This window comes from Canis lupus, chromosome 7 (assembly GCF_011100685.1).
Source record: "Canis lupus familiaris isolate Mischka breed German Shepherd chromosome 7, alternate assembly UU_Cfam_GSD_1.0, whole genome shotgun sequence".
Classification (NCBI taxonomy): domain Eukaryota; kingdom Metazoa; phylum Chordata; class Mammalia; order Carnivora; family Canidae; genus Canis; species Canis lupus.
Genome location: NC_049228.1, coordinates 6807302 through 6834401, shown reverse-complemented (window position 1 = coordinate 6834401; position 27100 = coordinate 6807302). Strand labels below are relative to the sequence as shown.

Here is a 27100-nt window from a genome sequence, read left to right as displayed (position 1 = left end):
TCTACAATGTTTCAAGCAGAGGGATCAACACAGAGGGCCCAGATTTGCTTGGGGCATGGGAGAGGGGAGAGTTTCGGTCCAAGTTCTCTTCTCCTCCAGGAGCACTGGACTGTCCTAGTGCTTCTATGATCTGACTGGTGGGTCCCTATTTGGGCTCTCCCAGAGTCGGTCCTTTGATCCAGGGCCATGTCAGAGCATTGCCAGTTCATCAGACCTGGCTTCTTGAACTTCAGAATTTAAAAAAAATAAAAATAAATAAATAAATAAAAAGTCGGCAGATGAACCAAGCATTGCAGACCCACAAGATGCAGGAACAGAGTCACACGTGGAAAGCCCAAGTCCAGATGTAGAAATAGTCACGGGGACCCAGAGAAGCAGGGTGCAGCGAAAGGAAGATAAGGACGGAGAGATTGGCGGTGTGAGCAGGCCACAGAGCTGGGAGCAATCGGAAAGCATGTGGGAAAGAACAGTCTAGGCTAAGGGAGCCCTTCTTCCCAGGCAAGGGGAGGCTCCATCCGGGCTGCTGTGGGGAGCTGAAGTAGCAGGTCAGCTCCACTAGAGGGGGATCTTGAAAACCAGGCTTGGCCTGAAACTGTGGTTTCTGTGCCTTTTTTTTTTTTTTAAGAAGGAAAAAAAATATTAGAAACTCCCAGCTGTCACTACCCCAAGACTACAACTGGTGGGGTCCTATTGCCAGGGGACCTCGGGGCCGCCGTCTGGGGAAGCAGTCACCGGAGGCGCCCCAGCAGTGTGTGCAGCCAGGCTGGGGAGAGGCCTGCCCCGGCGGCTCAGCAGGCAGGATGCAGGATGCCTCCGGGGTCGGCCCCAGGGAAGGGGATGCCGTAGTCTCCAGTTAGCAGGCAGTGCAGTCTGCTGGCCTGCACCCCCCCCCCCCCCGGACTGCTGGGGCCTCCTTTATCAGCAGCAGAAGTTCTTGGCCCAAGCCCAAGCCGCCTTCACATGCCTCCCCCCATCCCCTCCAGCCCCCAGCTCCCTAAATGTAGATTTTCGAGATCCTCCCAGGTGGTAGCAAACCTGCTCCCGAGGAGACTTTTTTAGAAAGACTTTTCAGGAACTGAACGCATGTCAACGTTGTATCGCCGATTTAATCTTTTCTTCATATTCTCTGTGGGAGCCTTTCTCTGAGTCATAATCCCCCTCTTTCATTTCAGCAGAGGACAATATGGAGAGGGAACAGAGTCCAGAGGCTTTTCTCATCTGCGGAGATGAGAACTGTCTAACAGGGCTCTGGAAAAACAGCGAAGTTTGGGGACAGGGAGGGGGCCAGAGAGTCGCATCCCTTCGGATCTGATAGCAGAGCCCCTGATGCCTCGTCTTGGCTTCCGGTTGGCTCGCATCTACCTGGGGTCAAGCGGAGGGAGGGAAGGGAAGAGAGAGAAAAGAAGGAAAACAAGATAAATGTATCATGTTATGAAAGTTTAATCCTGCTTTTCCTTGGCTAAAATTACTTTGAGTATGAGAGATAAAAGGCAACGGGGTTGCCCTCGGAAGGTTCAGCTTGTCTTTGAGAAGGAAGAGGGGGAGGGATCCTGGGGCTCCGCGTGAATGGCCCATGAATGAACCTCTTTCCTCCATACCCCCCACAACAACGTTCTCTCTGAAGCTTCCAGAGAGAGAGAGAGAGAGAGGACAGAGGCTTCGGACAGAGGCGCCTCCAGTGCACCATCAGGGAGCTCACCTCCCAGGCTTTCTCTTCCCGTCTTTAAACACCCTCCCTTCTTCCCACCTTGGTGGTTTGTTTGGGGATGAGGTGGGGGCTATGGAAGAGGGGATGAGAGGGGAACCCCAGGACATCCCCTCCAACTTTACCCCTGGTCTTTGGAAGCTTACCCCCACCCCCACCCCGTGTCTTGCCCTTGCAGTGAGCCAAAGAGGAAGACACCAAAAGCAGAAATTGGAATCCATTTGCTTTTAAACAAATAGAAACCAATCACTTCCTTGTGCAATGCTAGGGATGGAGGAGCAGCAAAACAAAGATGAAAATGTAAGAGATCCTACCTCCAAGAAACAGTATGCTGCGGGCAGCGGGGAGGGGGGGTGGGAGGGGTCGGGGGGACCGTGATCTAAGCCAAGGATCCTCCAGGGAGCCTTTAGTAAAAGGCAGGATGGAGTTAACAGTGTTGGGGGTGGGGGGCGAGGGGGGGGGAAGGCAAGGAAGTGAAGGCACAGAAGCTCCTGGAAGCTTTGGCTCTGGTCCTTGGAAGGTGTAGATTTCCAGGAGAGAGACTCGCAGGCCTGAGAACCTCAGTGGGCCCTTGGGAATGTCTGTTCTCAGAACTACCCCTAATTCCCCTCATCCTCCGTGGATATTCAGGGGACCGCCAGCCTTGCAGTTGTTTTGTGTTAGCCAACATCCGACAGCAAGGGCCGGGCTGCCCACACTCCTGAGGGCTTTCCACCCTGCATTCTATGCAAATTGCATCCCTTTCCGTCCTCTAGAGCCCGGTGGGCGGCTTGGTGCCCCTGTGGCTCCTCGGGAAATGTTATTACTCATCTGTGCTCACATTTCAGTGTCCAGAATCCTGCTGTTAACTCACCCGCTCTTACCTGAATGAACTCATTAAACGGGTCAGACCCGGCAGAAATAGAATTCGGATTTTACCCCCACACCTTGGCTGGGCAGGGCGAGCCAAGGCCACCAGCCACCTCTGCCCTGTTCCCTGCCTGGAGAGGGAACCAATCTCTTGTTAAGATTTCTGTCCAGAGGGAAGGGAGGGGAGGATGGATGGAAGGAGGTGAAAAGGAGATTGACTTCTCCTCAATGGAGAAAAACTTTATCCAACCCTATAGAGGAAGGCTGTACTCTCCTTGCACCTTAAAATTATATCTAAGGTGGACAGATCTTGCACTGGGGCAGGCGGAACAAGGGGGCATGCTTGGGCTTCAGGAGGCCATTGATAGCTATATCTGTGTCTATACCTGTGTAAATATACACGTATTTGTATATGTATGTGACGTGTGTGTGTATAGAAAGAGGGACGTCTATGATCCCCCCCAAATGTAGAGAACCGCTAGACTCTGGTGTCTGGGGCTTCCCCTTGTCCTCGTTTTTCTGTTTTCAGCCCTGTTGTGGAATGGACGCTTCGGATGAGGAACTAACCCCAGAACCCGCCCCCCGCCCTCGGGTCCCAAAGTGGTAGGCCGCCCACTGAGGAAATGAGAAATCCAGGGAAGAGAGGGGCTGTCAGGGACGCCTAGGCATTGTCACCGCCCTAAGGCCAATGGGCAAGCTGTGGAAGTTCTCTGAGCTGGAGGCAGAGCAGAGGCTCCTTCTGTTAAGGGAGAAGAGGGAAGGTTCAGGAGGAGAGGACGTGGAGGTGAAAAAGCCCTGCCTGCCCCATAAAGGCAGGGGGACCAGAGAGCAGACACAGTGGCAAGAGGGGATGTTGCTGCTTTGAAGTGGTTTCCTGCTTCATAAAAGCGAAAGGCCTTGGCTGGGCTGGGTAAATATTACGTTGGCCTCTGACCCTCCACCTCCCTTGACTGCTGCCCACCCCCCACCCCCCACCCCAGCTTCCTTTTTTTTTTTCCCCTCCTGGGCACCAGAGATACCTGAGGGAGAAAAGCCTATTTTCTCAACTTCAGAGTCCTCCCTGGAAGCCTAGGTCAGAGCCAGACAGGAAGCCCAGGCTCCTCCCCTGTCCCCAGACAGGAGAGCCCTATCTGCTCCATGTTGGCCCAGGTGTTGTGTCCCCAGAGGGGGTGGGGGTCAGGATTTCACGGTCACCTGACAAGCCTGCCCCCTACACCACCCTCACCCCAGGCCCCTAGGCCTTCCAGCCAAACCCTTTGGCATTCAGTGGGATGAAAACCCACACCACCAGGGTTTCTCTCAGGCCAATACCTTCCTGAGTTTGATCCGGAAATGAACAGATGTCAAGTCCAGCGGCCCACTCTGAGGGACCGCCAGGGTGCGGGGCCCTTCAGCTTTGTGGACCAGAGGGCCCAGTGCTGAGACACTTGGGGCAAATGATATGAATTGCATGTGACCCCGGGGGAAGCCACACCTGGCACCCTGGTGTAGGAGGTTCAGGCCCTACCGAGCAGGGTGTGGGAACAGATGGCCAGGAAGGGTCTGCTGTCAGCATAAGGTCCTAATGCACGGGAACAAAGGGCCTTCGCTCACACTTGTCACTCTCCCCTCTTCCTAAAAGATTTCTCACCTGCCACAGGGGCTCATCCACCATTTGCTCTCTGATCACAGGAGGGAGGCGAGAGGGAGCCCTGAGACACTCTAGGAGAGTTGGCCCCTGCTGCTTATCCTGCATCTCAGTTTCTCCATCTGTACGGCAGGAACGCGTGCCTTCCGTGACTACCCAGGCACCGTCGCGTCCCTTTGTTTCCGGAGCCAGGCATAGGAAGATAGTTAGGGGATTTGGAAAAATGACAATTGTTGCAAATATGCAAAACCATTCTAAAATTTAGGGCAGGAATAACGCCAAGCTAGGGACATCTCTCTCTCTCCTTCTCTCTCTCTTTCTCTGTCTCTCTGAATTTGTTTGGAACTTTCTGAGAAAATAAGATTTTATTTAAAGAAAATCTATGTGCTAAAGGTTCTTGTGTATAAAAATAGATAAAAGTCCCAGGGGAACTGGAAAGGGAGAGGGAAGCCAGGCGTATTCCTGATGCTGTGGGGGCACACGCATGGCTCATGGTTAACATTTAACCGTGGGCCAGGCGGGGTGGGAGGGGGTTGGAATTTGAATTCTGAATGTGCTACTCGTGGGGTTTGGGTGGCTGCTGCTTTAAGAGTTGAGCTGACGCCGTCACAGAACTGGTCAGTTGGCATATTTTTGGGAGTCAGCCTGGCCTGGCGGGAGAAGGCGAAGATCTCAGGGGCCTCGGGCGGCCTGCCTGCAATAAGGCTTGTACCTCTCCTGCAGAGAGAGCTCCTCTGAGTGTATTAATGGGGCTGACTCAGCATGAAGGGCATTGGCAGGAGCTGGGCCCCAGAGCCCAAGCAGGACCACGTAGGTCCTTGGCCAGCGCTGATCAGTGGATAGAACAGCTGGATGTCTGGTGAGATGCGTCAGTGTCTTCTTGTAGCCCCAGGAGCCCCCTGGCATCCAGCCTTGTCCCTTGCTGGAAGCACAGAGCCTGGGAAGGTGGCTCTGGGAGGAGAGAGTCCTGTCCGTTGGCAGCCTGGTCCAACAGCCAACTGTGGAAAATGAGTGTGGCAAGGTGCCTTTTCCTTTCTAAATCACTTTTGAGGGGCACCTGGGTGGCTCAGGCAGTTAAGGGTCTGCCTTTAGCTCAGGTCACGATCCTGGGGTCCCCCCCAGATCAAGCCCCACTTTGGGCTCCCTGCTCGGTGAGGAGTCTGCTTCTCTCTCTCCCTCGCTCCTCCCTCCCCACTCCTGTTTTCTCTCTCTCTCCTTCTTCCCTCTGTCCCTCTCACTCCCTTGCTCTCTGTCTCAAATAAAAAATCTTTTTTAAAAATAAATCGCTTCTGAGAAAACAGCTTGACTTACAAACGAAATGGGTGTTTTCGGTGGACTGCCTGGGAAGTGTTTCTGAGTGTGTGATGGAAGCGCCCGCCCAGGCTCCTATCATAGATGTGAAGCCTGAGTCCAAACCCAACTGGGTGAGTAGAAGGGCCCGAGTCACCAGTGGGTGGCCATTCACTGCCCTCCAAGCACGAGGAGGCTTGTTGGCCCCAGCCTCACCCAGCCGGACGAGCTGCCCTCAGCCACTTCTCTTCCAGTCTCTCCTGTCCCAACTGTGCCCAGACACCGACCCCATCCCTCTGTCTCTGTCTTTCCCTCGGGGCAGTAGTCCCTGAGAACACCCACGTCTCCCCCTGTCTGCCGGCCTGCAGGCCCTAGGACACCCAGACGGCCTCTCCCTGGAGCTGTGCAAAGGCCCCCCTCTTTTCACTTGCTGCGACCAGCTTTCCTCCATCCACCACTGCAAGCCTTGCTATTTGCACAGTCAATGGCCCTGGCAAGGCCAGGCCTCCCCTCCCTCCCGAGAGGCGCTGTGGGCACTGTTTGTGTCTCGGTCTCTATAGACTCAGCATTCAGCACTTGAAGAGGGTGAGACAATGGCCTGAGCAGCTGCCTGCAGACGGGGCTGGCTGGGAGGCTGCCGGGGAGGGGAGCGGGAGCGGCAGGCCAGCCAGAGTTTGGGCCCCACGCGTGCACCTGTGAGCTTTCTCAGGCAGCCGGGGCCAACGCAGAGAGAATGAGCCGGGGAGCTGGGAGCCACAGGACCTGGTCCAGGCCACCTGATTGGCGCCCTCCGCATGCCCGCAGCTTTCTTGGCTGAGCTTTCCACCAGCTGTGTAGTCCCTCGGGGCCCAGAGGGAAAAGCAGGGTCCTGGTCTCCCCCCCCTCTCCCCCGGGAAGCCACAGTGTGGAGCCTCAGGACAGGAAGAGGCAGGACACTTGCCCAGGTAGAGAAAGCAGGGGACGCTTAGCCAGGAGCCTGCCAGGTAGAAGAAAGGTGCATTACTTGCAGAGATCGAAGGTGGTGCAATAGAATTCAGTTTGATGGAATATGCGTTTATTGAATACGTACTACGTGCCAAGTGTTTCATGCGGAAGGCATGTCCCTGTCCAGGCTCGTGACAGGCTTGCTATATGGCCGGGGAGGTCGGGGAGGCACATACATGATGCTCACACAAGTTCAGTGTAAGTCCTGCAAGCGGGCGGAAGAGGGAGGGATTAAGCCGGGCCCCAGAAGGGGCCCTCGAGGGAGGCAATGAGCCCTGCTGCATTTGGGGACTTTAAACAGAGGGTGGAAGACGACACCCCGGTCTCAGGAAGGGATTCCTCTGTGGAGCAGAAGGGTACAGCAGGTGATGGCTGAGATCTGCACCCGCTTCCAGGTCTCGTCACCTGGAGGCCCAGGTTGCTGCTCAGTAAATACAAGGGAGGAAGAGGCTCCGCTGGAAGTGAGGTGGAGGGCTGGCCCGGGCTGTGAGAATGACCTGCAGCTGCTGGCCTTAATTCCATAGTAAATAGAGCTGGTTCTCACCCCCACCCAGCCTCCACCCCCTCGACTCCCCCCAGAGCAGTGTGCCAGGGAGGCTAAAGCCCTCGTCTCCCCGGGAGCCAGAATTCTCGCAATCACGTGAAAGTGAGCACTCGGTCCAGGAGCCGGGGCCCACCCGTCGGCACGGAGTCTGGGTCAGCTCTCGGCTCGCACAGCCCTAACTTCTAATCATTGTCATAAACAGGACGGAAGCAGCTGCTCACTCCGGTCTATTATCAGCTTGGTTGGAGACAGAGAAATTTAAATGACAGTACGATGCTTAGCAAAGAAACGAAAGTCGGTGTTAAAAATAAAGAAAACAAGACAGCTTGTTTCATCGAAATGGAAGGGTTATTAAACAGCCCCGAATTAATCAGTGATCTGCCAGGGCTGAGAAGTGAAGAGCAGCAGGGCCAGGGGAGAGCGGGGAAGGTGGGGGAGAGAAGGCCCCGGGCAGGTAGGAGCTGCCTCTGCTCCCCCGGGCTGGCTGCGGGGACTGCGGAAGCCGGCAGGCGTTCAGAGGGGCAGGTGGCGGCTAATTCTCTGCCCCCCAGGGAAGAGCAGCAGGTGTGTGTGTGGGGGGGGGGGGTGGGCTTTAGCACCCCAGCCCCTCTCCTGACAAAGTCCTGCTTCTGGAATCTCTCCAATGGCCATCACCTGTGCCAGCCCTGGGGGCCACCCACTGGCCCCTGCCTTCCTACCAGCCAGGGCAGGGTGGGAGCCAGGTGACCTTCTGCAGGTGGCCCCAAGCTCCCCACCAGGCCTCTAGCCCCCCCACCCTCCGCCTTCTCACCAGCCAGGGCAGGGCAGGAGCCAGGTGACCTTCTGCAGGTGGCCCTGAGCTCCCCACCAGGCCTCCACAGTCCCGAAGAACTCAACTCTGAGTGGAGCTCCCGATACCCCACCCCCATTCCAAAGCATGTCCCCGAGTATGACCAGCGTCGTGCCCACCTGGAGGCTGGCGTGACCATTGGAGCACGTGATCTCTCCTTGGCAATCTCAGGTGGTGCCCCCCCACCCCCCCCAGCCCAGGTGGCAGAGCAGCGAGGCCACAGGAGCCCTAAGCCCCACCTCCACATCTAGTACCTTGGCCACAATAGTCCACCTGGCATACACCTGCCTTCTCACCTGTGAAGCGGCACTGCTGCCGCTCCCTCAAGGCTGCAGGACGGGGACGCTAAGGAGATGACTTAGTGAACTCTGAAATCACAGGCACACACGGCAGCTTCTGTTACGGGCGGTGGGGGGGGGGGGTGTCCTGGGCCTCGAGAACAAAACAGCAGAAGAGAGGTTTTCCGGAGGACACGGGATGGCTCTGGCGGAGAAGCAGCCTTGCTCGCACACCTTGGCGGGGCCGTGGGAGGGGAGGCTGTGGCTGAGCACATCTGTGTGCGCGTGTGCGCCCATGCGGGTGTGCAACATGTTGGATCTTGAATCAATCACTCCCGAGAGCATTTTCTCTGCTCTTTGACCTCAACATTCTTTCTCCTTGCCCCTCCCTCCCTCCTGCTTCCCTCCTGGCTGTTTATCCTTTTCCAGACTCTTCTCTCACACCCCATTCATCATCAGGGGGGTGGGGGAGGTGGGGGGACAGATTGTCTCACTCTGGAAGTTCTTTTCATCTCCCGCCCCAGGTCCCCCACTGCTGCACCAGCCTGCGTCCCCCCTGCTCTCCCTCCCAGCACATTCTTCTCTCCCTGTGTCAGCCTGTCTGATAACAGGGGCCTTCACTTTCCCTCCAAGCGGGGCTGGGGTCACAGACATTGCCAGTCGGGAGGACTGCCAGGCTCTCAGAGAGGCCCTGATGCCACTGCAGGTGTTTAAAGGCTCCTGCAGACCAAGTGCTCGTGCATCTGGGCAGAGGCAAGCCCCTTGAGTGGACAGGATCTCTTTCTGGAATGGCAGCCACCTCCCAGGCCACATGGGTCCCTTTTATGGAGCTCCAGCGCACTTCTCCTGTTCGTGTACATGCCTGTGAACGTGCCTGTTACTTAAGAGAGGCTGCCTGGCAGCTCAGGATCTTTTCTGCAAGAGCTCAGAGTCTCAGACAAAGAGAGAAGAATAATAGAACCTGAAGGTGGGAAGGTACAGGGTGGGGACACAGCCTGCTTAAGAAGCTTCCTCTTAAAAAGGAGTTACAACTTTTTATTAGAAGGCGGGCTGTCAGTTCAGAAGAGCCCCGGAGAGGAGGAGATGCAGGCGAGGATCACATGGGGGGGGATTTCACCCCACATGCTGGTCAGACCCGGCAACAGGAGGAGCCCAGAGAACTCGGAGCTCCAGCCCAGGGACTGTCCTGGGCTTCGGCTCCCGCTCCTCCTCCCCAGGGCTGGCTTTCCTCTTTCCTCCTTCCCTCCCTCTTTCCCACCAAGGGCACATGGATGAATCACCAAGAGCAGCAGAAGCAGCCCTTAAATCACCCTCGAGGTGAGAGCAAGTAGGGGGTTTGTTGGAAAGCGTGGGACTCAGGGGACTGGGGAGAAAGACGATAAGGGACCAGCAGCACCCAGTTTCTCCTGAGAGGCCAGGGCCTCAGGAGCTTCCCTGAGCACAAGAATCACCTGTCACCTGGCTGAAGCAGAGCCTCCGGCCTTTGTCACCAGCACACACAGGGCAGCCGGCGCTGCCAAGGAGGTGATGTCCTTGTATGGTGTTTCTCCAAACACAGAAACAAGAGTCACTGGTGTTTATTCAACACCGTGGAGTTTGCAGACACTTTCTGTACCCATTGTCTCATTGATTCTCACCACAGGCCTACGAGGTGTCCTTCCACAGCTGAGGACACGGAGGCTTCGAAAGGTTAAATAACAGGTTCAAGGTCACCGAACTAGGAAGTGGTGGAGCTAGACCTGAGACTTGGGGTCTGTCCCCAAAGCCCACAGTCTCTTTGCTGCACCTGCTGCCCAGAGACAGGTCCCACAGTGACTTTGACCCCCTTACAGAAGAGCCCTGTTCTGAAGCCACCCCACCCCACTCTGCTCTTGATCACTCTTGCTGTCAGTTGGCTGCTTATTGCTATATGCATCTTGTGTGATCTGTGAACTTGTGCAATTTGTGTCTTTGGAGCTCTCTTGCCAAGGCTCCTCCTGCACGATCTCTGTCTGTGTTGCGCATCCTTCGCCAACAGAACGCCCCCCCCCCGCCCCCGACCACCATTCTTCTTCATCCTTCTCCCCATCTCATCCACCTCCCAGTGGCATTTTCTCTTTCCCCAGTGGGTTGAAGATGGACAACAGCCAGGGGCCTTCCCAAACAGTTCACTCCCTTCTTCACTCCCTCCGTCAGTTGTGGCAAATCCTCGAGCCACGCCTGTTAGTTCAAACCATGTTTAAGGGCAGACTGGTCGCTGAGAAAAGCACCTCAGCACCCTCGCTACTTCCCCTCTCCCCTGTTCTCCCTGATTCAGACTGAGCACAGAATGGGGTGAAAGGCATCACGCTATCCTTGCACAGGATGCTGAAGAGCATGAGGAGGGATTGCTCCTGCACTCCTATCTAAGAGCCTCTAATTCGATGCAGAGGTAGGACGCAGTCACATAATAAGAGAGCCGACAAGGCAATGCAGCAGGCGCTAAAAATGACAGTTCCTGATTGACTTTGGAAGGGACAGAGGTGATTGGGGGCGGGGAGGTCCTAGAGGCTTCCTGAAGCTTTGAAGGATGGACAGGGTTTGGAATGGGCCAAGAAGAAAGTGGAGACAGGTGTTCCAGGGAGAGCATCTGCAAGCGGTGAAACTCTGAAAAGTGTCCTGGGGACTCTGCACACGAACCGGTTTGCTGGGAGTAGAGCCACTCTGGGAGGGGTGGAAGGGAAGCTGTAGAAAGAAGAGCCAGCTTGGGAAGAACTTGAACTTGGGTACTTGGCAGTCCAGCCTTGAGCCTACCTGGGCAACAGAAGGTGCTTCCATAGGTGGCTATCGCACTCTGGCCATGTGCCCAGCAAGTAGACAAACCGGACAGGAGATCTGTGGCCCAATCTCAGCTGCCAGTGGCTTTCACCAGGGCCCGTCGCTGCTGATAGTGTCTGGGCCAGTCTCACGTGCACCACTGTCAGGGAGACAATGCCAGGCTTGCTGGTAAAGAGACCTCTCTGGAGCTTTGGAAAGCCTGACTTTGGGAAAGGACGGGGTTTGAAAGACGCACCTGGGTCTGGCACCAGTGGCTCCCGTCCCTGCCATGAGGACGAAGCAGCAATGGTGGGGAAGGCTCCTTGCCCCTGGAGCACGTCCGTGGCTGGCTCTGGGGGCCACCGGGGAGTAGAGAGGCAGGAGGGTCTCCAAGAGAAACAGGAGGTGCCAGGGAATGGCCAGGGCCATGCTGGTTTTCCTTCAAGAGGAGAGAGACGGGGCAGCTTGCAGGGAAAGGAAGTGGGGTTTAGGGCCAGGCCATTGCCTGAGAGCTGAGAGGAACGCCTGGTGTTTTGTTTGGATTTTTTTTTTCCTTCCTCTGCTTTTCTCTCGCTTTGCCTCCCACTGCTGTGAATCGGAGCTGTGTCATTATTCCTTGAAAACATTACTGTTAATGGCAGCATAATATGCCATTATGTGGAGTAACCGTAATTTATTTAACAATTTAGTCGGAAAAAAAAAAACAAAAGAAAAAAAAAAAAAACAATTTAGTCGGGCACCTTCTACCCCGTGTCCTGTTCTCCTGCCCCATTCCAACCTCAGAGCCCTTGGCTCCCCCGTGTACAGTAAGGATGGGGTGAGAAGGCAGGAGATACGTCTCCAGGCTCCTTGGAAAGGTCTTTTGGAATGTCTCTGAAAGGTGACTGCCAGCTAGCAGACCTCTTGCCACAAAACTGCCCCAGAATCCACCCCTACCTCCCCCACCCCCACCCCCACCCCCACCCGCAGCCCTGCTTCATTACCAAAATAAAATGGGAGCCTTAGGTTTTGACCTTTACAGTACTTGCCAGATCTTACTTAACATTCTGCAGAGTTTTCCCAGACCAGCGATAAGAGGGTTTGGTGGAAAAATAACATCTAAATACGTATAGGCAATGTGGAAGAGTGGGGGAGACGTGTCCGTCGGAAAGTCCCGCTTCTGAGTGGGATGACGCCGGTCCAGTGATTCAGCCTTCCCAGGATTCGGGTTTTTCATCTGTGAAATGGGGAGAATAATGCCCATCTTGCAAGAGAATCACAAAATTCTCCGTTGCACCGGCAAAGGATCTAGCGCAGTGTGCCACGGAGCAAGGGGTTAATAAATAATATCGTAACTAGGATCCCTGGGTGGCTCAGCGGTTAAGCATCTGCCTTCGGCCCAGGGCGTGATCTTGGGGTCCCGAGATCGAGTCCCACATTAGGCTCCCTGCATAGAGCCTGCTTCTCCCTCTGTCTGTGTCTCTGCCTCTCTCTATCATGAATAAATAAATAAAATATTTTTAAAAAATAATATCATAACTATCATAACAGTGGCTCCTTTTTTTTTTTTTATCATTTCTGTTAACAGGAAGCAAATGGCAGTTGCTATTTTATGCTGCTCACGGCCCTCAGGGCATGAAGGCTCCGAGCACGACCCCGACTCGGCTTAGCCGTATCCCCACTTTTATGCCTAGCCTGCCTTTGCCAGGAGCCTGAGAATTCCTCTTTCTGCCCTTTACTCCCAGAACGCCTCCCAGAGCAGTAGCCCCACTTCTAGGATGGTGTAAGCGGGGCCAGGGGAGAAGCAGGGTGACCGCTCCAGGCCCCACGCCGTGCAGGGGGCAGGCTTGCTCCCAGGGCCCAATGCTCAGGGTCCCGCAAACTCAAACTCGCAGGAATTCCTTCTGCCCCAGGGGTGAGGTGCCCATGGCAGGCATGCTCCTCCCTGGCCATCCCCCAGAGGGGGTTGAAGAGGGCAGAGCCCAGGGAAGGGGGCGGGGCGGGGGGGGGGAGCAGCTGCTTGAAATTGATTGCTCTTGTAGTTGAGTTTAGACCGTGGGCTCTCTCAGCGCTGCCCGGGTGGCGACCTTTAGATAATAAAGGGAATTCTGGGAGATTTCTGACAGGCCCATGACATATGGGGCAGGTCTGCAGGGTCAGGCGGTGTATCTCCCAGCTCCTGGCCCCAGGGTAATGAATCTTGTTTTGACTTTGCAAAGCCAGCCCGGCCCTGCCCCAGAAAGGAGCCAGGCCCCCTCCCCTCCAGCACCCCTCGAGCGAGTGTGTGTCTTCAGAGCCCTTCATAATTCAGGGAGACAACTCCAAGCTTTTATGGCCTGTGAGAGGAGAGGACAAACACTGCATGTTTTGCTAAGGCCCTGGGAGAGCTGGTGTGGTTTCCAGGGCCCCATCAGGGCCACCACTGGGAGAGCTGGGGAAAAAAAAGGCAGCAGAAACCCCTCGTCCCGGTGTAACAAGGCAGTGTGGTCCTGCACCAGGGCCGGGAGAGGAGCTGGGCTGGGTTGGAGGCAGTCACAGGCCAACCCTTGGGGTCTCGGGGGTCTGCTGGTAGCACACCTACCCCTCTGGGCAGGAGCAGCAAGGACAAGGACGATAGGAAGCCCTGCCGGAGAAGCCCCACCTGGGACTGATAGCAAATCCCATTTCTGATCCCACTGGGGATAAAGCGGTGAAAGGCAGCGCGGATGAGTTCTCCGGGCCCCGGGTTTGCTCTGGGTGAAAGAGGATGTGTGCTGGCTGCCTTCAGCTCCCACGGAGACGTGAAGAGATTGACATCCCTGATGCCTCGGCCCTGTGCTGGCGTGTGCAAACATGCGTGCTTGCACGGGCATGCATACACACCCACTTCCTTTAAAAGAACAGCGTCCATGAGCCAAGACGGTACAGTACGGTACTCCCCCCAACGCTACGTTAGTTCACTAGGGCTGCTGTCACAAAGTGCCACCAACGGGGTGACTGCGACGACAAAAATGTATTGTCTCCGTTCTGGAGGCTACAAGCCAAGGGGTCTGTAAGGCTGGCTCCTTCCGAGGGCCGTGAGGGAAGAAGGGTCTGTTCCAGGCCTTTCTCCTGGGCCTGTCGATGGCTGTCTTCCCCCTGTATCTCTCTGCTTGATCTTCCCCCTGTGTCTGTCTGCCTCTGTGTCCACATTCCTTTCTATAAGGACACCCGTTGTCATTTGGATTAGGGCCCACCCTAATGACCTCATTTTAATTTAATTACCTCTATGGAGCCAGCATCTCCAAACACAGTCACATTCGGAGGCACTAGGGCTTTAGTACTTCAACGCATGACTTTTGGGGGTTCACGATGGAGCTCCTACCGCCTGCCTCCCTGCCTTTCCTGCCAAGACCCAGCCTCTGTCCACTGTGCCATCTGAGAGGTCGAGCCCATCGCTGGCATGTTGCGGCGTGGGGGATCCAGGGCAGAGGACCACACGCAGCTCTGGTCATCCAGACCCTCACCGCCTCGAATGTGGGCTCCCCTTCACCGCCGATGGGGACCGTTGGGGCCTCCCACATTTCCTTCTTTTACTCCCTAGTGCTTGGCCTTTGGGTCTGGCTTACCCACCTGTGACAGGAATCCCGGGTATAGACTGGGGTTGGGGGGGACATCCCTTTGCTCACAGTGGGAGACCGTGGCTGGATGGGAGGGCCCCAGCGTCATCGACTCCACCTCCTCCGGATGGCTGTCGAGGGGGCACGGAGGCAGAGGCCCCATCTCCCCCTCCGGCTTCCCTCACCGTCCTCCTCTTGCTCCGGGGCGAGATGTCGTCACTTAGCTTCACATAACAGCACAGAGTCTGGGGGGAAGAAAAAAAATGACATTCGATTAATGAAGCAAACGCAGCTGGTATAGCAGTGACATCTAAATTGTTCCTTTGGTCCTTTTATTTTCTGTAGGAAGTTCTCCCTCTCTCCACAACCGCCCCCCCCCCCTTTTCCCTTTAAATCGCGTGCATAAAATACGCTAATAACAATCTTCGGTGTCTGTGCATGAGTGACAGCTGAAATAAGAAAAAGACTAATCGTACCTCCTGCAGCCCTGTCACATGGAGATTAAATGAGCCTCCCGCCCGCCCCTCCCCCTCCGTGCTCGCCGCCCCCTCCCCCACTCTCTCCTCCTGCTCCTGGGCTCTCCTCAATGAGAATCATGGGCATTTGAATAATAATATTATAGACGCCATCAGGGTGACAGTAGGGGAAAAAATCAGCTCAAACCCATGATTATTCCTTCAATCTAATAATTATTTAAATACCAGATAACTCCTTTCACTCTAATTGAGGCCTTTCAGCTGTCGGCATTACCCGGGGCCTCTGCGTTCGCCCTCTCGCTCACCTTGTGCTACCCAACGTGCCTGGACTACCTCCGAGGTCCGTGTTAGACAGAGTGACACTCGGAATGTTTGCATGTACGACTGCGCACATGACATTATGACAGGTCCTTCAGGATCGTGCCGCCCACGGGGGGCAAGCCAGAGCCCCAGAATCCCACATGTAGACACTTTATCCTCATAGACTTTAACTCGTCGGAATCTTAAACCCGAAGGAGCCTTCTGAGGTCACTGGGACCAACCCCTCGCCTCTGGGTAAACGAACGTATTCCTAGACAGCTGTCGGGGAAAACTCACCGTTAGAAAAGCCCGTAGTCTCCCTGGCATTAAGCCCAGGAATCCTCTCCAGACAGAATGTCCCCCTTAACATCTAACTTTAGTCTCTCCTGCTGCAGTTCTCTGTGGGAAGAAGAGGCTTCTTGTCTCTTAGACTACATCTGACCTGTCTGTGAGGTTTTCCGCAGCCCGGAGGCATGTGGCATGGGACACCAGCACCCCCGAGTCACGACGGGGGTGCCATTCCTGCATGTGAGCACGGCTGTGGCTTAGAGGAGGTCAGAGGAGGTCATTCTCCCGACACAGAAAGGTGCCATTGACTGGCTTTCCCATCCCCCATGGCCCTTAATCCATCGCCTCCTTGAGTTGGCCTGGGCCTGGTGGCAGGCTCGCCTCTGCCCGTCACGGGACTGCCACCATCAAAGGCACCTTCTTTCCCCCAAGCAGGGCAGTCTTCAGGCAAAATGTAACTGACCCTCAGGACCCTTTCCCCTACAGCAGAGGAAGCACTAGACTTTTTGTCACGAGGTCTAGCCTGTCCCTGACTCATTTGTGGTCATGTTGGACAATTTGTTTTCTTTCTATGGGCTTTGATTTCTTTATAAGAAAGAAAGAAAAAAGGAAGGGAGGGAGGGAGAAAGGAAGGAAGGGAGAAAAGAAGGAAGGAAGGAAGGAAGGAAGGAAGGAAGGAAGGAAGGAAGGAAGGAAGGAAGGAAGGAAGGAAGGAGAGACACAGGGAGAGAGGGAAGGGGAAATGAAAGAAAAGAAGTGCATTGATCTTACAATCACCTTTAGTATTGGCTCCAAATTCCTGCTTTACAGGCTCTACTCAGTAGAAAGGAGAGCTGAGACAGAGGACAGACTTCCCTCTGCGGTGGGTGAGGAAGGAGGTAGCGGTAAAACCCAAGAGCAGCTGCTAGCTCCTTCTCTCCCGTCACGGCCTTTGTGGCCACGCTCACCTTTTCTCCATCACTGTCTGGCTCCTTAGGATCCTGGCTGTGTGAGCCACCTCGTCGGTGCAGGGGAGGACTATGAGGCACCTTTTACCATTATTGTCATGAAAAATATTATAGGCAAGAGGATCCTGGTGATGAGGGTGCAAGTGGTGGTGACAAAGGTGGTGACAGTGACAAGACAGTGGAGATAGCGGTGATGGTGTTGCTGCAGATGGGTCCACGGGTATGACACCTACCATCATGAACTTGGACTCAGTTTGGCAAAAATGGTATCCCGACTCTTACCCCTCTTCCTATTGGCTCCTTTTGCTGTGAGGGAGGCCAAGGGAAAGCGTAGAGGCGCGTCACTCAATCTCCTGGGGAAAGCAGCAGAGTGGGGAGGCAGGGAGGAGAGAATCCTGCCCTGAGCTGAACTGGGAGTGCCTGATTGTCATTTCCTCCTTGTTTCGCCACCGACACCTCCAGCAGCTGATCTGGAAGGTAGTAGATGCTTCTACTGGCTGTCACCGACACCTGCCTCCTGGATCCTGATCGGGGAGATGGTGTCATCAAGCACTCTAAATAAAATATTTAGTGATACTTGCCTCCCAAAGAGGCAAGGGTGGCCTGTCCGTGGCGTCAGGAGTGCTCTGGGTAAGATGTCTCCAGAGGTGGCACAGCCGAGAGGGCAAGTGTCCTGGATTGGGACCGGGGCTGGGGAGGAGAGAAGACAGGCAAGTTTTGGATCTTAAGAAAGCATGTGACAAACTGACTTCACATACAGCTGCAGAGGGAGAAAGGACAGAAAGGAGGACGCGTAATTAAGGGAACCCTCCCGGGGTTGACATTTCACATTGGGGGTTAGGAAGAAATGCTTAGGGATACTAAGTCATAGGCACATGTTCATGGGCTTCTCCCAAACCGAGGCTGGAAAATTCATTCTAAGACAGAGCATGGGATGATGGAGTTCATGAGGAGCTGGAAATATTGACAAATAAATTATTAATAATAAGGGCTAATGTATCTGGAACTTCTCAAATGGACTGGACATCATCCTAAGTGCTTTATATGTATCAGCTGACTTCATCGTCATGATCCCGTGAGACAGATGCTATGACCAATCCCATGTTATATAGGTAGGGACATAGCATCACAGGACGGCTAAGTACCTTGACCACGTTTACGCAGCTGTCGGCTCTGTTTGAATCCAAGCATCTAAGTTCAGAGCTCATGCATTTAACCATTAGAGCACACTGCCTCTCATCAGAGGCACAAAGGTTCTGCTGTCCTCTGAACGCAGATCGGAGACTTGATCCTTGCCAGCCGGGCCCTGCTCTGGAATGGCTGCTTGGTAATTTCAGCCTTAGGCCTGGAGAGACGGAGGCCAACTTGGCCGTCGAGGCCATTGTCCTTGTGAAAGCCACATTCCCAAAGTGGACTCTGAGCCTCCTCTGCCAGCCCTGCCCTGCAGACCACACCTCCTCTGGACTCCAGTGCCTGCTGCTGCCATTTCCGAAGGTCCCAGGAGCCTCCTGTCCTGGAGCAGATGCTGATTAAAGAGTGGAAAACAGTCCCTTAGAGTGGTTGAGAACTCCTAGCCCAGACAGCCTTACCAGCTAGCACGGAAGGACCTCAGGTCTCAATTACAGATTCTAGAGGCTCAAGGGTATCACTTCATCTGAAAGGAGAAATCTTACAAAGTGGTTCATTCAGGCCCCTTTATTTTTAAGATCAAGAAATAGACTCGGGGAGATGCTAGACTGTTTAAAGCCATAGTACTCACGGGGGACACAGGCAGGATTTGAATCCTGGGTTCCCAAGTCCCCCACTCTTCCTCCTGCCCCCTGACTTCGTACCTTCTAGCCACCAGGCCACTTTCCCATCCAGAGTTCACCCCCCAGCATTCTGTGCCTCCACTGGCTGCCGACAAACCGTGCTGGGACTTGTGCAGTAGTATGACCGAGGAGATCCCCTTGGATCTATTCCGTTTCCCCTGATACAGGCTTTCCAGATCAAGCCCCTTTACCGGGTCAGGGAGATCTGGGCCTCAAAGGTCTACCCACAATGTTTATTCCCACGGAAAGGAAGAATATGAACAAAAAGGGAGCTCGGGAGCTCTGGCAGGATTCCTGAAGTGCAGTCTCCTGGGGAGGCTTCAGGGATAATAATAACCTCCTGGCACAAGTTAAGTACTCGCTGTGTCCCCAGCGCCATGCTAAGAGGTTCCCCACGTCATCTCATTTGCTCTTGTGACCACCTGACAGGTACCTTCTGTAACTGCCCCCATCCTGCCAGAAAGGGGGGTGAGACTGACTAGTCCCAGAGCCCAGACCGTCCCCAGATTCCGCCCTATTCAAACTGTGCCTCAGGAGAGTGGGCAGGGAGGCGAGATGGTTGATCTTACCCTCAACCGTGTGCTTTGGCGTTATCTCTGCCACCAGCACCTTCTTCCTCCAGCCACGGACTAATCGTGTGTGCGTGCGTGTGGTGGAGAAGGCAGGAGCGTCACGTCCACCAACTCAGGGCTAGGGGGTCTCAGAACGCACCTGCTGAGAGACCGAACCCGAGTGCAGGGTGGTGGCACAGCCTTCCTCACAGCTCCTCGTGGGACCCTCTGCCCTCTGCCTGAGGCCGAAGGAGCTTTCCTACCCGGGGACAGGGGCAGGCCCGAGTGGCCTCTTGTCATTCCCCGTCCAGCTGGGGAATGCGAGGATTCTGTTATTTCCTTTCCACAGCTCCTCTTGAGGAATTCACGTCCTGCTACCGGCCCCAGGACGTCACTAAAAATAACCTCTGGTTTTCAAACCGAAAGCTCTGTCTGTCGGGAGGCTTTGCTGGTGCGCGCGTGGGGCCGGAAGGGCTGTGTCGGAGTCGTTGAGGTCAGCCCGGGCCTCATGCCGCTGTTGCCTTCCTCTTTCCAAGGAAGCCTGGGGCCCATGAGTCACCCCAGAACACCCCAGTGGAGCCTGGTTGGAGGCGGGTGGTCAGGTGGGGCCTCCCTCTGGCACCACGGTGGCTGTGGGGCCTGGAGGAGGATAAAGATACTGAGCCCAAAGGGCGGATTTCCAAGGTGGCGCCTGTTCTAATTCTAACCCATTCCAGCCAGATTTGGGGGGGGGGTGTGGTTTGAAGGAGACACGACTCTCCTAGGGCGCCTTGGAGCCAAGTCTCCATCCTTGGTTTGGGTGCTTCCATTCCTGCCGCCTCCCGCGCCCACGGTTCTGTCCGGACTTGCCTGGGAGGGTTGTCCCTGAAGGTCAGAGGCAGCGCTCGCAGACGTGGACAGGCCCATCCTCTGCCCGGGAATCTAGGAGCTCTCCACAGGAGCCCCACCTTGCCCTTCTGGGCAGCTTCCTAGAGTACAGAAAAGCCTCAGAGCCTGAGGGTCGGAGGGGAAAGAGCAAAGGAGTCAGGACAGGAGAGTGACTGGACTTCAGGCAGGACAGGCTGAGGCCTGGCATTGAGCTCACGCACCCTTCCACGGTCGTGCCCCCCCAGCCCCTCCCCACAGTGGCTGGAATGGGCTAACCCTCAGCTCACCCCCCTCTGCTCCTCCCCACATTTCCAAACCCAGAAGTCTTGCCCAGGTGGCTCGAGCTGGACTCAGGTGGGGAGCTAGAAGCTGGAATTGAAAGAGGATTTTGATGGAAGGGGCCCGTGAAGCAAAATTTGTACAACTCTGCTCTTTGAGCTTCTTGGGGAGAAGGCACAGGAGAGGAGGTGAAGGCAGAGATTCCCAGGTGGGTCCTCCTGCGATTCATCCAGGTGCTTCAGTGCCGTGGAGCCCCCTTTGCACAGGGGGGAATGGCCTCCACGCCCCTGCGCAGCAAAAAAAAAAAAAAAAAAAAAGGTAGCCAGTCTCCCTCCGCAAGGACCTGTGGAGAAGCCCAAGTGGAAGCAACTTCCGCCAGACCCGACGGCCTGCCCACTGGAGAGGCAGTGACTGCCACCTGCTTGTCCCAAAGCAAGGTGGGGGGGTACCCACCCTTCTCCCTGGGGCTGTTCGGGCCCCTGAATGGAGCACGTGAGGACCCCAGTCTCAACAGTCTCCCCATGTCTCACTTTTCTGACCCATTTCAGTAGCTAACGCTCAGGGATTCTTTCTGGAGAGGACGGGGCCGAGGGGCAGTGGGGGGCACTGTGTTTCAGGATGAACAGCCCTTCCCCTTCCCCATGGAGGACAGAGGAGGAGAAAGTACTGAAATGCAGCAGTGGAGGGGGAGCTGGTGGAGGCTGGGGCTGGAAGTCTGAAATAAGAAGGAATTTTATTTGCAAGATCAGGCTCTGGGAGTAGTTGACCTGGAGAGCCTGAAAGAGGGCCTTCTAAACAAGCTTTTCAAAAACAGGAGAGATTTCCACTCGACCGGGAGAGGACAGACGTGACACCTGGGTAGGGAGGACAGGCTTCCGTGCCGACGCTCAGATCGACTGGCTGGGTGAACTTAAACAGTCATTTAACCTCTCTGAGAGATAAAAATGATGTCTTAAGAAGACAGAAATAGAGATGCTTTGTAAAGTTAAAAAAAAAAAAAAGAAGAAGAAGAAGAAGTATTTTACAGCGTAAAGGCTGGAGACCAAAATAGATAACAGGATTCCCTGAACATCCCAAGGAGGGGGAAAGTATGTTAAAAATAGAAAAACCAAAATTACAGAAGGAAGAGACTCAGAGCTAGCCGGGATTGGGACCCTGGGTCAAGCCATCCTATTCTATCTTCCCAGGATTTATTTTTCAGTCTGACCACTCTGCCTTGTGTTTTCCAGAACCATGTGAGGGCCAGCCCAGGACGGTGGAGTAGATGAGAACCCGGAGGATCTGTGTCCTCGTCCCCGCCCCACTCAGGATGGAACAGAGGAGGCCCTGGCCACGGGCTGCAGAGGTTGACAGCTGGTCTGTGGTCCTGCTCTCTGTGGTCTGGGTGCTGCTGGCCCCCGGGGCCGCCGGCATGCCCCAGTTCAGCACCTTCCACTCCGAGAACCGGGACTGGACCTTCAACCACCTGACCGTCCACCGAGGCACGGGGGCGGTGTACGTGGGGGCCATCAACCGGGTGTACAAGCTGACGGGCAACCTGACCATCCAGGTGGCTCACAAGACGGGGCCGGAGGAGGACAACAAGTCCTGCTACCCGCCGCTCATCGTGCAGCCCTGCAGCGAGGTGCTGACCCTCACCAACAACGTCAACAAGCTGCTCATCATCGACTACTCGGAGAACCGCCTGCTGGCGTGCGGCAGCCTCTACCAGGGGGTGTGCAAGCTGCTGCGGCTCGACGACCTCTTCATCCTGGTGGAGCCGTCGCACAAGAAGGAGCACTACCTGTCCAGCGTCAACAAGACGGGCACGATGTACGGCGTGATCGTGCGCTCCGACGGCGAGGACGGCAAGCTGTTCATCGGCACCGCCGTGGACGGCAAGCAGGATTACTTCCCCACCCTGTCCAGCAGGAAGCTGCCCCGCGACCCCGAGTCCTCTGCCATGCTCGACTACGAGCTGCACAGCGACTTCGTCTCCTCCCTCATCAAGATCCCCTCCGACACCCTGGCCCTGGTCTCCCACTTCGACATCTTCTACATCTACGGCTTCGCCAGCGGGGGCTTCGTCTACTTCCTGACGGTGCAGCCCGAGACCCCCGAGGGTGTGGCCATCAACTCGGCGGGGGACCTGTTCTACACCTCCCGCATCGTGCGCCTCTGCAAGGACGACCCCAAGTTCCACTCATACGTGTCCCTGCCCTTCGGCTGCACCCGGGCGGGTGTGGAGTACCGCCTCCTGCAGGCCGCTTACCTGGCCAAGCCCGGGGACTCCCTGGCCCAGGCCTTCAATATCAGCAGCCGGGATGACGTGCTCTTTGCCATCTTCTCCAAAGGGCAGAAGCAGTATCACCACCCTCCCGACGACTCTGCCCTCTGTGCCTTCCCCATCCGGGCCATCAACCTGCAGATCAAGGAGCGCCTGCAGTCCTGCTACCAGGGCGAGGGCAACCTGGAGCTCAACTGGCTGCTGGGGAAGGACGTCCAGTGCACCAAGGCGGTAAGGGCGCACTCCCCTCACCCTACTCCTGATCCGTGATGCAGGCTGCGGCTCTCCTGTGGGTGGCCCATTGCTCACCCTGTTCCCCAACCACCAACAGCCTGAGATGAGAGGGATTATCAGGTTCACGTTATCTGGCTATAACCAGAAACACAGAGCCTGACCTATACCGGACACTTGGAGTGTGTGTGTGTTGATCTCACAGAGTCATTCCAAAAATACCCATGGAGTGCCTGCAACCATACCGGGCACCGTTGTAGGCACTGCCGGCTTCCGCAGTGAGCGAGCCAGCAAAGTGCGCTGCCTTCGTGGAGCTTTCATGAGTGAAGGGACACAAATAAATACATAAAAGGTGTCCTCTGTCAGATGGCAATAATTGCTGTAGAGAAAAATAAAGCAGGGAAGAGGGAGGGGCAGTACCCAAGAAGATTGAGTCATTGAAAAAGTGGCATTTGAGCAAAGGCTGAGGAAGGTAAGGAAGTGAGTCATGTTGATATCTGGGGAAAACATTCTGGAGAGGGAGCAGCAAGTGCAAAGAATTCAGGGCATGCCTGGAGTGTGAAGAGCAGTGGGGGAGGCCACTGCAGCTGGATCAGAGCATGGGGAGAAAGGGTGGTAAGGCATGAGGCCGATCAGCGGTGTCGGGGACCAGATCGTGCACATGCGGGGCTTTGTAGGCCACTGGGAAGCCAAGTGCAGGAGTGGAGTAGGCAGGGGGATAGGTAAGCAGGAGGAGACGGAAAGGAGTAGTCAAGCTTGACTGGCAGATTGAGAACTAGGAAAGAAGAATTCAGAGTCTGGGCAAAAGGAAAAGAGAGGAAGGGAAGCTCAGGATCCAGATCAGAGGACAACAGATAGGAGAACATCAGTGGCAAGCACTGTCCTGACGGAGGGTCAAGATGCTGCCATCTAAGTGGTCACCATCTACCCATGCATCTATCCATCCATCACCATCCTTCTCTCCATCCATTCATCACCCATCCGTCTGTCCACCCATCCATTCATCCTTCTCTCTGTTTTTCCATTCCTCCCTCCCCATCCATCCATCACCTATCTATCCACCCATCCATCCATCCATCTAACAAGAGAGTATTGAAGATGTTCCAGGTGCCCAGCACTGTGCCGGGTACTGGGGATGCATACGTAAAAAGATGTGATAACTACTCTCACATACCTCATAACCTTGTGGGGGAGAGAGAGAGAGAGAGAGAGAGAGAGAGAGAAAGGGAGTGGGAAAGAGAGGGAGATCCTGGCAGTGTAATACAGTGATGAGGAGCTTGGGCTTCGGAGACCAAGATCGCAGTTCAAATACTATCCGTGCTGTTTGCTGGCTTCAGAAGTAATTAAACGTCTCTACATTATCGTCTGTGAAATGGGAATCATAATGCCCGCCTCGTGGGATGATCAGATGAGATACTACAAAGATTAGCACCGTGTTAGGTTTACCATTATTAGTTAACTAATTAGGATGTGTGACAAGTGCTAAATAGATTTCTGTGCAAAGTGTTGTGGACTCTGGATCTATATAGCCTGGGGGAAAATCTGAGACCGATGGACCCAGATGGCCTTTTGAGTACCCTAAATTGAGAGTGCCTGCTATTGGAACCAAAAACCACTTCTTAAAGCAAGAAAACAGGTCATGCCTCATCTGTTCTTCCGTCCACACCATCATCTGCTTGGTAGATAGGATAGCAGTAAAGACAACGGACTTTGAGGTCCAGTGGATTTGTACCTAAAAATCAGTGCTACCACTTAAAACTGTGTGACTTTGGGCAAGCTACGTATTTGGTTCGAGCTATAGTTTTTTTCATCTTTAAAATAGAGATAATAATACCCTCTTTTTATGACTGTTATGGAGATCAAATAGAAAATGTATATAAAATGCTTAACACCATACTTGACACATAATAAGCATTCGATATATGGAAGCTATAATGGTTAGCGTTTATTATAATAACGAAGAAGCAGTTGTTTGCTTCTATTTCACTTTTATTTTTTTTTAAGAGCTACTCATTTATTTTAGAGAAAGAGAGAGAGCACGGGCTGGAGGGGCAGAGGGAGAGGGAGGGAGAACCTCAAGCAGACTCCGAGCTGAGCATGGAGCCCTATGTGGGGCTCGATCTCACAACCCTGAGGTCAGGGCCCTGAGAACGCAACCTGAGCCAAAACCAAGAGTCAGGTGCTTAACTGACTGCACCACCCAGGCGCCTCTGTTATTTCACTTTTATTTATTTATTTTTATTTATTTATTTTTTTTAAATTTTTATTTATTTATGATAGTCACAGAGAGAGAGAGAGAGGGGCAGAGACACAGGCAGAGGGAGAAGCAGGCTCCATGCACCGGGAGCCCGACGTGGGATTCGATCCCGGGTCTCCAGGATCGCGCCCTGGGCCAAAGGCAGGCGCCAAACCGCTGCACCACCCAGGGATCCCATATTTCACTTTTATTAAATGAGGAGGCTGAACTAGATCCTCTCCTAAGTTCCTTACAGCACTGAGATTCTATAATTTATGGTCCCCAGCCAATCTGGAGAGGTAGAGAGGAAATGCAAGGGTTAAGCCCGGTTCCCATCACCCAGAGAGGGCCTTGTCAGGAGGAAACTGCTGATTCCTGCCTGCTTCTGAGCCAGAGGGAAGAGGAAGCCGACACCCTTCTCTGGCTCCAGTGGCTTGCAGAGAGACAAGCCCGGGCTAGTGACCAAAGAGCAGCAAAGGCACTGGGAAAGAGGTGATAGTAGGTGGGACCAGGACCTCGGAGAACAGCCCTTCCTCGGCCCTCCTGCCCCACCCCTGAGAATCACACTCCTCTGGTACAACCTTTACAGCAGGGCAGGCAGGGAAGCTGGACTAGGAGGAGCTGCTTAAAATCCTTATAATCCAAGGAGTCTCAGACCTGGGGATCCAGAATGATTTGGTGGCCTTGGAGAGGGTTAAGGGTTGGTGAGCGAAACTGGTCCCAGGGGCTTCATTTTAACATAATATCTGAACTAGCATGAAGCTCTCAGATGAAAGACTTGAGTTCTGTGCCCAGAAAAGGGATGAGGAAGAGGACTATCACTCATTGAATGGAAACTGTGTACTGAAGACCGAGCTGGGCAATTTAAGTGCTATCTTATTCGATGCTCAGTATAACCTTATGAAGCAAAGCAGATCATCCCCATTTGGCAGATGGAAAAACAAAGACAAAGACTGAGTAAATTGCTTAATTTACTCTAATGACAAAGAAGGGATATGAGTTCAGCTCAGCCCATATGACTTCTGAGTCCAAGCTCTTTCTGTTTAGCCATGCTGCAGTTAAGGAAAGCCATACTTGAAGCTCTCACCATCTGAGCAAAAATAAAGGGGCATCAGATGTTTGGAAACACTCGACAATTTAGAGGAGAGAGAAAGAAACACCAGCCAACTCCAGGGGCTTAGGCTAAAAAACAAAACAAAACCAAAAAACAAACAAAAAATTATCTTACAGCTCTGGAGATTCTAGAATCAGGAGGGATGTAGAGAAATCCACAACCACTGGGAAGTTGGGTTTTTTTGGTATTTTTTGTTTTTTGTTTTTTTGCTTCTGTCCTCATTTCTCAGAAATTGGCTTGGATATGCCTATGCCCAGACTCTGCAGCCTTATCAGCCCCTGGAGAAAATGGGAAAGGAGCTAAAGCCTTGAATCGAGGACTTTCAGAGCTAAAGAAAGCTTGACCATCACCCGATCCATTCCTTTCCCTTTACAGATAAGAAAACCGAGACTCAGAGTCCATGACATACCAAGGTCACATGGCTGGATAGTGGTAGCAACAGGACTACAATTTAGATTTCTTGAGTCATACCAGGGTCCCTGCTGCCTATGGTGTAGGGATGAAAAAGAAAAGTAGAAAACATAAAAAGTGGTTATAGGGGCAGCCTGGGTGGCCCAGTGGTTTAGCGCCACCTTCGGCCCAGGGCCTGATCCTGGAGACCCGGGATCGAGTCCCACATCGGGCTCCCTGCATGGAGCCTGCTTCTCCCTCTGCCTGTGTCTCTGCCTCTCTGTGTGTCTCTCATAAATAAATAAATAAAATCTTTAAAAAAAAAAAAGTGGTTACATAAAAAGGCGGGTAGCTCTGATCTGCCTCTCTAAGGAGCTAGAAATTTCCATCATTTGATCTAGTGATGTGCTAGTAAATATCAAATAGCTGGTTCTATTTAGGGAGTGAAGATGGGGTGGGGACACTTGATTAGAAGCACCTGCTAATTTCCGTGGTGTCAATACTCCAACCCTGGCCAACTTCAAGCCACCACTGTGATGCCACCAAATGCAGACACATACGCAGTCATCCCTCATGAGCTGTCCAGTATGCCACTGCTTTAGCTTTACTCCCTTCTTGAGGAGCTTATCCCTTCTGCTGTGTGGGTCTTCCTGATATCTAGTTGTTCAAGGGCATCCTTAACTTGAATGTCAGTCCCTTTACAAAGAATACATGCACACGCTCACCCACATACACACACCCCCCACACCAGCACTGCATACACTCACACACAGACAAGGGCAGCTCCACCTTCCCTACCAGTATCAGGGGCAGCAGCTCTCTGCAAGACACCAAGGAATCACAAGGTAGGAGTCTATTCCCTTTGGATCTGAGAAGGGAACAGATGGGAAGTCCCTGGTTCAGCCA

General features: G+C 54.1%; 1 protein-coding gene and 1 long non-coding RNA gene across 2 annotated transcripts in view; one reads left to right on the top strand and one right to left on the bottom strand.

The window, feature by feature from the left end:
* PLXNA2 (plexin A2) overlaps positions 1–27100 on the top strand; it is a 205642-nt gene that overhangs the window by 4133 nt on the left and 174409 nt on the right. Inside the window, exon 2 of the mRNA XM_038542031.1 lies at positions 21187–22454. Within this exon, the coding sequence (XP_038397959.1) occupies positions 21222–22454 (1233 nt within the window). The 5' untranslated portion in view covers positions 21187–21221. The remainder of the gene's footprint in view (positions 1–21186; positions 22455–27100) is intronic.
* On the bottom strand, positions 10190–11794 carry LOC119872492. The gene is made up of 3 exons (XR_005361864.1): positions 11138–11794; positions 10879–11041; positions 10190–10788 (listed from the first exon to the last, which is right to left on the bottom strand). It is a non-coding gene; the product is annotated as an uncharacterized LOC119872492 (long non-coding RNA).